Source organism: Pan troglodytes, chromosome 1, assembly GCF_028858775.2.
Source record: "Pan troglodytes isolate AG18354 chromosome 1, NHGRI_mPanTro3-v2.0_pri, whole genome shotgun sequence".
Classification (NCBI taxonomy): Eukaryota; Metazoa; Chordata; class Mammalia; order Primates; family Hominidae; genus Pan; species Pan troglodytes.
Genome location: NC_072398.2, coordinates 214,776,745 through 214,787,983, shown reverse-complemented (window position 1 = coordinate 214,787,983; position 11,239 = coordinate 214,776,745). Strand labels below are relative to the sequence as shown.

General features: G+C 48.7%; 1 protein-coding gene across 2 annotated transcripts in view; it reads right to left on the bottom strand.

Annotated features, from left to right (window-relative positions):
* The window catches only part of SPATA21 (spermatogenesis associated 21), a 41,157-nt gene that overhangs the window by 24,700 nt on the left and 5,218 nt on the right, over positions 1 to 11,239 (bottom strand). Inside the window, exons 1-3 of one of the 2 annotated variants that reach the window (XM_016954857.3) lie at positions 8,468 to 9,298; positions 5,106 to 5,257; positions 2,759 to 2,966 (exon numbers count right to left, since the gene is read on the bottom strand). In XM_016954857.3, coding sequence (XP_016810346.1) covers positions 2,759 to 2,966; positions 5,106 to 5,257; positions 8,468 to 8,596 — 489 coding nt within the window. In that variant the 5' untranslated portion in view covers positions 8,597 to 9,298. Of the gene's footprint in view, positions 1 to 2,758; positions 2,967 to 5,105; positions 5,258 to 8,467; positions 9,299 to 11,239 lie in introns of those variants that run through there. The other variant, XM_024356611.2, reaches the window with a different exon arrangement.

Genomic DNA, 11,239 nt, shown 5'->3' with positions numbered 1-11,239 from the left:
ACCTGCAATCCCAGAATTTTGGGAGGCTGAGGGGCAGGTGGATCACTTGAAGTCAGGAATTCATGACCAGCCTGGCCAACATGGAGAAATTCTATCTCTACACAAAATTAGCTACGCATGGTGGCTCATGTCTGTAATCCCAGCTATTTGGGAGGTTGAGGGATGAGAATCACTTGAACCCAGGAGGTGGAGGTTGCAGTAAGCCATGATCACACCACTGCACTCCAGCCTGGGCGACAGAGTGAGACTCTGTCTCTTGAAAAAAAATAATAAAGGCCTAAGTGGGTGGATCACACGAGATTAGGAGTTCAGGACCAGCCTGGCCAACATGGTGAAACCCTGTCTCTACTAAAAACACAAAAATTAGCTGGGCGTGGTGGTACGTGCCTGTAATCCCAGCCACTCAGGAGGCTGAGGTGGGAGGATCACTTGAACCCAGGAGGTGGAGGTTGCAGTGACCCAAGATCACACCCCTGCACTCCAGCCTGGGCAACAGGGTGAGACTCCATGTCAAAAAAAAAAAAAAAAAAAAAGTGGTATATTATGGTATATCCATAGAATGGAAATATTACTGAGCAACCAAAAGAACAACATGTTGATACACACAATACATGAATTTCTTTCTCTTTCTCTCTCTCCTTTTTTTTTTTTTTTTTTGAGACAGAGTCTCACTCTGTTCTCCAGGCTGGAGTGCACTGGCATGATCTCAGCTCACTGCAACCTCCGCCTCCCAGGTTCAAGTGATTCTCCTGCCTCAGCCTCCCGAGTAGCTGGGACTACAGGCACCTGCCACCATGCCCAGCTAATGTTTATATTTTTAGTAGAGACGGGGTTTCACCAGGTTGGCCAAGCTGGTCTTGAACTCCTGACCTCAGGTGATTCACCCGCCTCAGCCTCCCAGAGTGCTGGGATTACAGGCTGAGCCACCGCACCCGACCTAGATGAATCTCAAATAGTCATGTGGAGTGAACGAAGCCAGACAGAAAGAATGTACACTGTACAATTTCATTTGTGTAAAATTCCACGAAATACAAACAAATCTATAGTGATAGTTGGTGGTCGCCTGGGGATAGACTAGTGGGAGGGGGGATGAGAAAGGGCATGAGGAAATGGTTGGGGTGATGGCTATGTTTGCTTTCTTGATTGTGGGGATGGTTTTGTGGGTGTGTACATATGTCAAAACATTAAATTGTACACTTAAAGTATGTGCAAGTGAATGCCAATTATACCTTACTGAAGCTGTTAAAAATAAATCTTACCAGGCTGGGCGCGGTGGCTCACACCTGTAATCCCAGCACTTTGGGAGGCTGAGGCGGGCGGATCACGAGGTCAGGAGGTTGAGACCATCCTGGCTAACACGGTGAAACCCCGTCTCTACTAAAAATACAAAAAAATTAGCTGGGCATGGTGGCGGGTGCCTGTAGTCCCAGCTAGTGGGGAGGCTGAGGCAGGAGAATGGCATGAACCTGGGAGGCAGAGCTTGCAGTGAGCCGAGATTGCGCCACTGCACTCCAGCCTGGGCGACAGAGCAAGACTGTCTCAAAAAAAAAAAAATCTTACAGATAAATAAAAAAAGATCTTGTGGTCAAATAAGTTTGGGAAAGGCAATATACTCTAGCCATATCTTTTTAAAATTTTTTATTTTATTTTTATTTTTATTTTTATTTTTTTTGAGACAGGGTTTCACTCTGTCACCCAGGCTGGAGCACAGTGGTGTGATCTTGGCTCACTGCAGCCTGGACCCCAGGCTCAGGGGATCCTCCCATCTCAGTATCTGGAGTAGCTGGGGCCACAGACATGTGCCACCACATCCAGCTAACTTTGGTATTTTTTGTAGGAACGGGGTTTCACCATGTTGCCCTGATCTCAAACTCCTGGGCTCAAGCAATCCTCCCACCTCAGCCTCCCAAAGTGCTGGGATTACAGGCACGAGCCACGGCGCCTGGCCTCTAATCATATCTTGCAAAATCTTACAAAGGCTCAGCAGCTAGTAAACTGCTTCCAGGATATCCTAGCATACAGAAACCTGTTTCAGCTTTGTTAAACTCAGCATGTCCCAATATTATCTGTATACAGAACCTGGCACCTCCTCCCTCCCCCCTGCACCCATTGACATACCGTGGGGCCACTCTGGAAACAAGACTTATTTTTATTTTATTTTTATTTTTTTGAGACGGAGTTTTGCTCTCATTGCCCTGGTTGGAGTGCAATGGCGCGATCTCAGCTCACTGCAACCTCCACCTCCCGTGTTCAAGCAATTCTCCTGCCTCGGCCTCCTGAGTAGCTGGGATTACAGGCATGTGCCACCACACCCGGCTAATTTTATATTTTTTAGTAGAGACAGGGTTTTACCATGTTGGCCAGGCTGGTCTTGACCTCAGGTGATCTGCCTCCTTCGGCCTCCAGAAGTGCTGGGATTAACAGGCGTGAGCCACCACGCCCGGCCTGGAAACAAGACTTAAATGCTTGTGATGTAGGCTGGGGGAATAGCCCAGTGACCCACAGACTGAGTGCTTGACATCTTCAGGGCACAGAGGGGAGCAAACACTCTGTCACCCAGGCTGGAGTGCAGGGGCCTGAACATAGCTCATTGCAGCCTTGACCTCCTGGGCTCAAGGGATCACCCCTGCCTCAGCCTCCCAAGTAGCTGGGACTACAGGTACATGCACCAGAATGAAGGGCATGGTAGGAGGGGGGCTCTTTCACCTCCTCTGTGGTAGGTCATTCCATACCCTTCTCCCCAGATCTCCTAGGTTACCTGGCAGCTCTCAGGAGGCTGATCCTCCCCGATTCCCCGGTTCCGTTGCCTCCCCTGCTGGCCCTTGATCTCCTTTCCGGAGCCCAGCTGCTGCAGCCCTTCAGGTACTTCAGGAACCCAGGAAGGCAGCAACCCCAGCTCACTCTGATCCTGGCCTGCTTGCAGCTCCTGGGACCCTTCCTGGGGGACCCAAGAGGACTGTTTCTTCCTGGGGAAAATAGACAAAGTGACACTTTAGCTCCCAGACTGGGGCACTGTTTTATATATTTTTATAGGGCTAGGCATACCATAGGTGCATAGCTAAAGCCTGGAAGGACCAATGAAGGACTCACAGGAATTCCCCAAATCATAGACACTTTGATGTCAATGTTTGGGGGAGTTAAAATTTAAACTTTCACAATTATTTGTAGAGACAAGGTCTCGCTATGTTGCCCAGGCTGGTCTTGAACTCCTGGGCTCAAGCAATCTTCGACCTCGGCCTCCCAAAGTGCTGGGATTAGAGGTACGTGCCATTGCATCCAGCCTAGAATTTAAGTTTTATAGTATTTTTAAACTGTTTTTCAGAAAAAAATGAAACAAAAATCAGAACTGGGATGCAGAGAGGACAAGAGATTTGAGCCTAAGGTCATAAAGCTAAAGATAACTGTTCAAAATTTGAAGCTGTGTCTATCCGATCTCACTTTAGTATTCTGGAGTATTTCCTCCAAGCTTCTTCCTATGCATATGCATACTTATTTATTTATTTATTTATTTTTTTGAGACAGAGTCTTGCTCTGTCACCCAGGTTCCAGTGTAGTGGCATGATCTCCGCTCACTGCAACCTCCACTTCCTGGGCTCAAGCAATCCTCCTGCCTTAGCCTCCCAAGTAGCTGGGACTACAGGCATATGCCAGCATGTCTGGCCAATCTTCATATTTTTTGTAGAGATGGGGTTTCACCATGTTGTCCAGGTTGGTCTTGAACTCCTGGGCTTAAGTGATCCACCAACCTCAACTTCCCAAAGTGTTGAGATTATAGGCGTGAACCATGGTGCCCGGCGAGATATATATATATATATATATATATATTTTTTTTTTTTTTTTGAGACAGAATTTCGCTCTTGTTGCCCAGGCTGGAGTGCAGTGGAGTGATCTTGGCTTACTGCAACCTCTGCCTCCTGGGTTCAAGTGATTCTCCTGCCTCAGCCTCCCAAGTAGCTGGGATTACAGGCATGTGCCACCATGCCCAGCTAATTTTATATTTTTAGTAGAGATGGGGTTTTGCCATGTTGGCCAGGCTGGTTTTAAACCCCTGACCTCAGGTAATCCACCTGCCTTGGCCTCCCAAAGTGCTGAGATTACAGGTGTGAGCCACTGTGCCCGGCCTAATGTACTTTTTTCAATTAACATCATAGCCTGTGTTTTTCCCATGCTAAAAATCCTTCAGAAACATGCTTTATATGTTTTTTATGTTCATTAAATGTATAAAATTCCATATTTTAAAGATAACCATCATTAACCATTTCCCTATTGTGTGGGCGCTTAAGGGGTTTCTAATTTTTTAGTATTTAAGATAATGTGACAGTGAAAGTCTTTGTGCATAAAACTGCTTGAATCACCAATTATTTCCTCATGGCCTATTTCCAGAAATGGGTGAGGATAAAGGGAGTTTCAAGGCCGTTTAAACAAATTGCCACATTGATGAAACAGGTATGCTTAAATGGTTTCTATTTCTACCAGCATGGTATGCAGTAGTTGTCTCAGTGGGCCTCGGACCTGGCTTGAGTTGTCTCTCCTAACTTTTCTTGTAGAGGAGGCTATTTAGGAGCTTCTGGTTATAGTCAAATCCAACTAAGCCAGCTAGTCTTTACTATTTCTATTATCCCAGCCTTTCACTTTGCCTCTATCTGGCTTGCTCTTGATTTTCTCTTTTTGAATACATTCTTGCTGTAGAAAAGTTTTTAAAAAACACAAAATTTAGAAAACAATTACGTGTACATCTTTACATGTTCCTGTGTCTCCTAACCTTTTTTTGTTCATTATTCTATTAATTCAGTGAATCAATATTTATCGAACATTTACTATGTGTCAGGCATAGTACTAGGCATGAGGGCTTTGAGGTTGAACCAGGTATATGATGCTCCTCAAACAAGACACATAAAAGATGTTTGTGGTCTCGTTGGGGGAGTTCAGACAAAAGGTTAACATGAACTCTTTAGTGCAACTGGTGCAATGAAAGAGAAGGACAAGGTGCTGTCGTGGGTGGAGCTGCCTTGGCCTGGGAGTTCTCCATTCTCTCTCTCTCCCCCGCGGGTGGGCTACAGGGGGTTCTCTCTTGGACCTGTTCTCTGGAAAGTCCCTCAGCTCACCCTGGTCTTGCTGGAGGCCCCTGCTCCTGGATTCTGAGCTCTGAAGGCCCCTTCTCAAATGCATCTCTGTGTCTGGGCCCCTTCTCTGGCCCTCGTGAAGCTGATGAGAGGTGCTTCCTGCTGCCCACTTCCGAAGCATCCGGAAACATGACCTGGACAGAGATATCCATGGCAGTGGCTTGAGGGCTGGCATTGAGTACCCGTTCTGGAGTGATCCCTCCCACTCCTCCCTGGGTACTCTTCTGGCCTCAAGGACAGGGAGATCCTGTGCCTGATTGGGGAAGCTGTTGGAGAGGGGTGAGCAGGAGCTGAGAGGCAGGGATGCAGGGCCCGGCCCTGCTGTTGCTGTTGCTTAGCACGTAAGGCTCTGGTATGAACTGGAGTCCAGATTAGTACCCGAGACAAGGGGATTGCCTTAAGGACAGCTTGAAAGAGCACGCTGGGGGACCCCAAGACTCTCACAAGGTCCAAGAGACGCCTTCAACAATTCCCATGCCTTCAAAACGCAGGCTCTAGTTTGAACTGAGTTTTTATTTCATTTTTTGAGAGAGAGTTTCCCTCCATTGCCCAGGCTGGAGTGCAGTGGCACAGTCTCGGCTCACTGCAACTTCCACCTGCTGGGTTCAAGCGATTCTTGTGCCTCAGCTTCCCGAGTAGGTGGGATTACAGGTGTGCGCCACCACGCCCAACTAATTTTTTTATTTTATTTTTTTTGTAGGCCAGGCTGGTCTCGAACTTCTGACCTCAAGTGATCCGTCTGCCTCAGCCTCCCAAAGTGCTGGGATTACAGGCATGAGCCACTGCACCTGGCCTGAACTGGGTTTTGATCACTATCATGGTCTGTCACTCTCCAACTGGGTGACCTGGAGCCAGTGACTGAGACCCAGCTCCAAGCATCACCGGAGTCAGCAAACTCCAAACAAATGGACTTAATTAACTCATTGACATTGATATAATACAAGATTCTGATGTGAGCTAATACTAACAGGCACCTACTATGAGACAGGGCCTGTGCTAGGTGCCTTAGTCAACACCGTAAAACAAATGAGGCAGCAAGGGGTGCAGTGACAGGTCCAACATCACACAGCTGGGTAAGTGGTGGGACTGGGACCCCATGACGATGCTTGTTGAAAAAATAAATGGGTGGATGAAGGAAGCCCTGAATGTTCACCTCTAGCCTCTCTCCTAGCCTCCTCCCCTCCAGGCCCGCTCTCTGCCCCAGGGGAAGTGAGGATTTATAACAGAGGCTACCGGGAACATACCCAAGGGCATGTTGACTTTTAATTTTTTTTTTTGGCTTTTTTTCTTTTCCTTTTTGTGGAGAACGGGGTCTCGCTATATTGCCCAGGCAGGCCTCGAACTCCTGGACTCAAGCTCTCCTCCCGCCTCTGCCTCCCTAAGAGCTGGGATCACAGGCGTGAGCCACCGCGCCTGGCTTTTTTTTTTTTTTGAGACGGGGTCTCACAATGTTGCCCAGGCTGGTCTTTAACTCCTGGGATCAAGCAATCCACCCACCTCTGCCTCCCAAAGTATTGGGAGCAGGCGTGAGCCGTGGCACCTGGCTGACTTTTTATTGTATTGTATTGTATTTTATTTATTTATTTGTTTGTTTGTTTGTTTGTTTGTTTTTGAGATGGAGTTTCACTCTTGTTGCCCAGGCTGGAGTGCAATGGTGCAATCTCTGCTCACCACAACCTCCACCTCCCAGGTTCAAGCGATTCTCCTGCCTCAGCCTCCCAAGTTGCTGGGATTACAGGCATGCACCACCATGCCAGGCTAATTTTGTATTTTTAGTAGAGACTGGGTTTCTCCATGTTGGTCAGGCTGGTCTTGAACTCCCGACCTCAGGTGATCTGCCCGCCTCGGCCTCCCAAAGTGCTGGGATTACAGGCGTGAGCCACCGCGCCCGGCTGGCTGACTTTTTAAATGGCGATATCTTTGGCCCTGAGGAAACTGGATGGTGAGGAGGGTCTTCATGCTCTTCAGTTCATGCTACTTGGCACATTCAAAAAGAGGCCAGCGGGGCGCAGTGGCTCACGCCTGTAATCCTAACATTTTGGGAGGCCGAGGTGGGCGGATCACTTGGGGTCAGGAGTTCAAGACCAGCCTGTCTAACATGGTGAAATCCCATCTCTTCTAAAAATACAAAAAAAATTAGACGGAAATCATTTGAACCCAGGAGGCAGAGGTTGCAGTGAGCCATGATCACACCATTGCACTCCAGCCTGGGTGACAGCAAGACACTATCTCAAAAAAAAAAGAAGATGCCAGACACAGAGGCTTATGCCTGTAATCCCAACACTTTGGGAGGCTGAGGCAGACAGATCACTTGAGCTCATGAGTTCAAGACCAGCCTGGGCAACATGATAAAGCCTTGTCTCTATAAAAAATTAAAAAAATAGTTGGGTATGGTGGCACAAGCCACGCCTATAGTTCCAGCTACTCAGGAGGCTGAGGCAGGAGGATCGCTTAAGCCTGGGAGTTCGAGGCTGCAGTGAGTCGTGATCACACCACTGCACTCCAGTCTGGGTGAGAGAGTGAGAGCCTGTCTCAAAAATAAACAAACAAACAAACTAATAAACATATTTGATGGAAAGAGGCTGAGAGGTGTGATGGAAGCTTAGGATGCAGGCTGGGCGCTGGGGAGGGGCATGGAGGGAAGCCCTGAGTAGCTCTCAGGAGAATAAAGCTGGGCTAGAGGCTGTGAGGGGAGTTTGGAGGCCATGCAAGGCACCTAGAAGAGCAAGTAGGCAATTCTGGGTTTGCTCACCCTGCAGCTCTTTCCGTTACAGAAGCCAGCATTGTTTTTGGGAAGCTTCTCTTCTCCATTCAGCCCATGGGGCTCAGTGGAGCCACCTATCACCTCTGTCTCCATTGTATCAAGAGATCCAGACCACTCCCCACTGCCATGGTGATTGGTTCAAGGATGAGCATCTGACCACAATCTGGGCCAATGACAGTGATGCTAGAGACTTGTTTCAACTATTGCAAAGAGGCTCACTTCCTGTTGGAATGCTAAACCAGAGGGTGTAAGATGGGAAGATGTAATCCTGGAGTGGCCAGGGCAATCCCTGCCATCTTGCAGGGAGAGCTTGCCTGAGAATGAATCCAACACGGAGGAACATAGAGCCAAGAGATACTCATTTAGCACCTTGATCTAGCCATACCTGAAGTCTATGAAGGCATGTATCAGTTACCCAAACTGATATATTCTCTTTTCTGCTTAATCCAGTTTGAACTGGGTTTTGTGTCCATTTTTAACAGAGTCTTAATTAAAGCAGCTGGGGAGGAAGCCTGGGCAGGGGAAGGGAAAGGTGCCAGCTAGGAGTGAATGGATCAGAACATGGGGTGCAGGTCCCTACCTTGCTGACTCCTGGTATGATGGGCTCAACACCAGCCCTCTTTATGGTGATCCTCAGGCCAGGACTTGGCTGCGTCCCTGGAGCCTTGGTTCTACCCTCTGTGTACATCTGGGTGTTTCTATTGTCCATGATGCTGGCATCATGGACCAACACGGGTGCCAAGTGAGGGGCATCAGCTAGTGTGCTCCTACAGGAGAAATCCAATCAAGCGTCCCACCAAGCCCATCACCTAACTGCTGCTTCAGGAGCCCACTTGGAGCCTATAATGTAGACAGCCTGGCTCGAGGGAAGAGGCGGGGCCAGGCCTCGCAAGGAGAGGCACGCAGCAAAACCAGAGAGCTAGCCACATGCCATTTACCCACACGCTTTTCCTAGTTCTCACTATGACCCTGAGGAAAAGGGGCTCTGGAAGGCACAAGACTTGCCCAAGATCTAACACCTGCTAGGTCGCAGACGAGGATTTGAACCATGGCCTGTTGAATCCCAAAACCCAGGCACTCTCCCCGACGGCGACATTTCCTAAAGGGTATTCTTTGGCATACTGGTCCCTTGAGATGCTCCAAGGGGTTCCAAGGCTAAATGCCTTTGGAAAGTGCTGTGATGAGCGAAATGATACAGGCTCTTTCCTGTACAACTTCTCAGAGCCTTTAAAATACTAATGTGCCTTTTAAAGAGAGTCCAAGAATGTCACAGCTGCTCCTGCTATAGATGAAAACTCCATGTTCTTAGATGGGGCTAAGGAACAGGAACTAGGGACATCTGTCCATCTGTCTTAGGGCCCCAAGGTCTCCAGCAGCAATCTGCAGTTCACCAAAGCACCCACACCCTGCCCTGGACACATCCTTTCTTTTTCTTTTTCTTTTTTTCTTCTTCTTCTTCTTCTTCTTTTTTTTTTTTTGTTTATTTTGAGACAGAATCTCGCTCTGTTGCCCAGGCTGGAGTGCAGTGGTGCAATCTTGGCTCACTGCAACCTCTGCCTCCTGGGCTCAAGCAATTCTCCTGCCTCAGCCTCCCTACTAGCTGGGATTTTAGGCGGCCGCCACCATGCCCGGCTAATTTTTGTATTTTTAGTAGAGATGGGGTTTCACCAGGTTGGCCACGCTGGTCTTGAACTCCTGACCTCAAGTGATCCGCCCGCCTCGGCCTCCCAAAGTGTTGGGATTACAGGTGTGAGCCACCGCACCTGGCCATTTCTAAAGCCTTTCATCTCTCCTCCACCTCTTTCATCCAACCTCATATTCAGCTGTGCCACCACCCCCTACACAAACTTTCTGTTTTAATCCAGGCAGGCTCCTGCAATCCTAGTCCCACAGACCCCAGCCTCTGTGCCCACCTCCCATTTTTTCTATCTTTCCGATAGCCCCCAACCCATCCTTCAAGCTCCTCCCTCTTCTCCAAGTTTCCAACCATCTCAGCTCTCTCTCCAGCCACTGAATTCCTTTGAGGCAACATCAGCACCATTTCTATGGGTACATGGACCCCCTTTCACTGTTAACTAGTTTCCAGGAGTAAATCCTAACCCCCATGCCCCTTCCTCCCACAGTGAGACCATATGACCTTGAAGATCTTGATGGTGCTTCTTCCACTTTAAATCATGGCAGGCCCGCCAGCATCCATGGAGGAAGCTTCCATGTGCTGGAAACCTTTGTAAACAGTATTCTCCTAACAGCCCTGTGAAGTCTGGGTTCAGCCCTGTTTTAAAGATAGGGAAATTAAGGCTCTGAGCAATGTTTTGTCCGATACCACATGGCCAGTCTGCAGAGGAACTGGATTCAAACCCAGGCCTGTCTGACTCCCATGGCCACTCATCTCACCATATCATTTTGCCTACAAAGAAGCTTAAGTCATTCATTCATTTCCTTGTGCAATCGATAACTGTTTAATGACATGTGCCCGTGCTAGGGACAACGTCAGGCCTTGGGGGATACACTGGGTGTCCTGACGGTTCCCACAGTTTACCAGGGACACAGAGGAGGCGCACTTAATAGCTGCTGACCCAAGTCCGCACTTCCTTTTCCTGCCCTCCAGGTCCTTCCTGCAGTTACAGCTGCACCCCTGCCATGCAAAGCAGACCTCAGCTGGTTTGGTGGGGTGACCTCCCACCCCTGGTGCAGCTCTGGCCTCACGAAGGACCAGGCTGTCACCTGGAGCAGAAAAGTCAGGGCTGTGGCCAAGTCCTTCTCTCTTGCCTTGGAGTTCCTTGCCCCTCCCCAGCCTCTTTCTCATTAGGGTTCCCCTAGCCATTCCCGCTTCCTCTGAGTCTTCCTGTCTCAGAGGTGGATGAACCACCTAGGGAAAATCTCCCCCTACGCCCCTCAAACACACCCCCTATTGTCCACTGTCTCTGCCTGAGAATGTGCAGGCTCAGCCTTGGAATTGTCAGGCCCCAGTATTCCACAAACTGAAGTTTTACGGAGGCAGAAGCCCCAGAGTGGCTCCAGCCCCCATCTGTCCACATCTGGAGCTTGCTAACTGTGAGAATCTAGACAAGGAGGGGAAGCCCCAGCCCTAGCAGAGGGGCTTGGAATCCAAGGGCAGAACTGGGAGAGAAGTTGACAAATATCGACTATGTCACCCTTTCAGATCACTTGGGACCCTTTTTTGTTTACAGCTTTATTGAAATTTAACTCACATACCATACAGTTCACCCATTTAAAGTGTACAATTCAACGGCTTTTAGGATATTCACAGAGTTGTACCACCCTCGCCCTAATTCTAGAATATTTTTATCACCCCAAAAAGAAACCCCACACCCCTTGGGCATCATCCCCA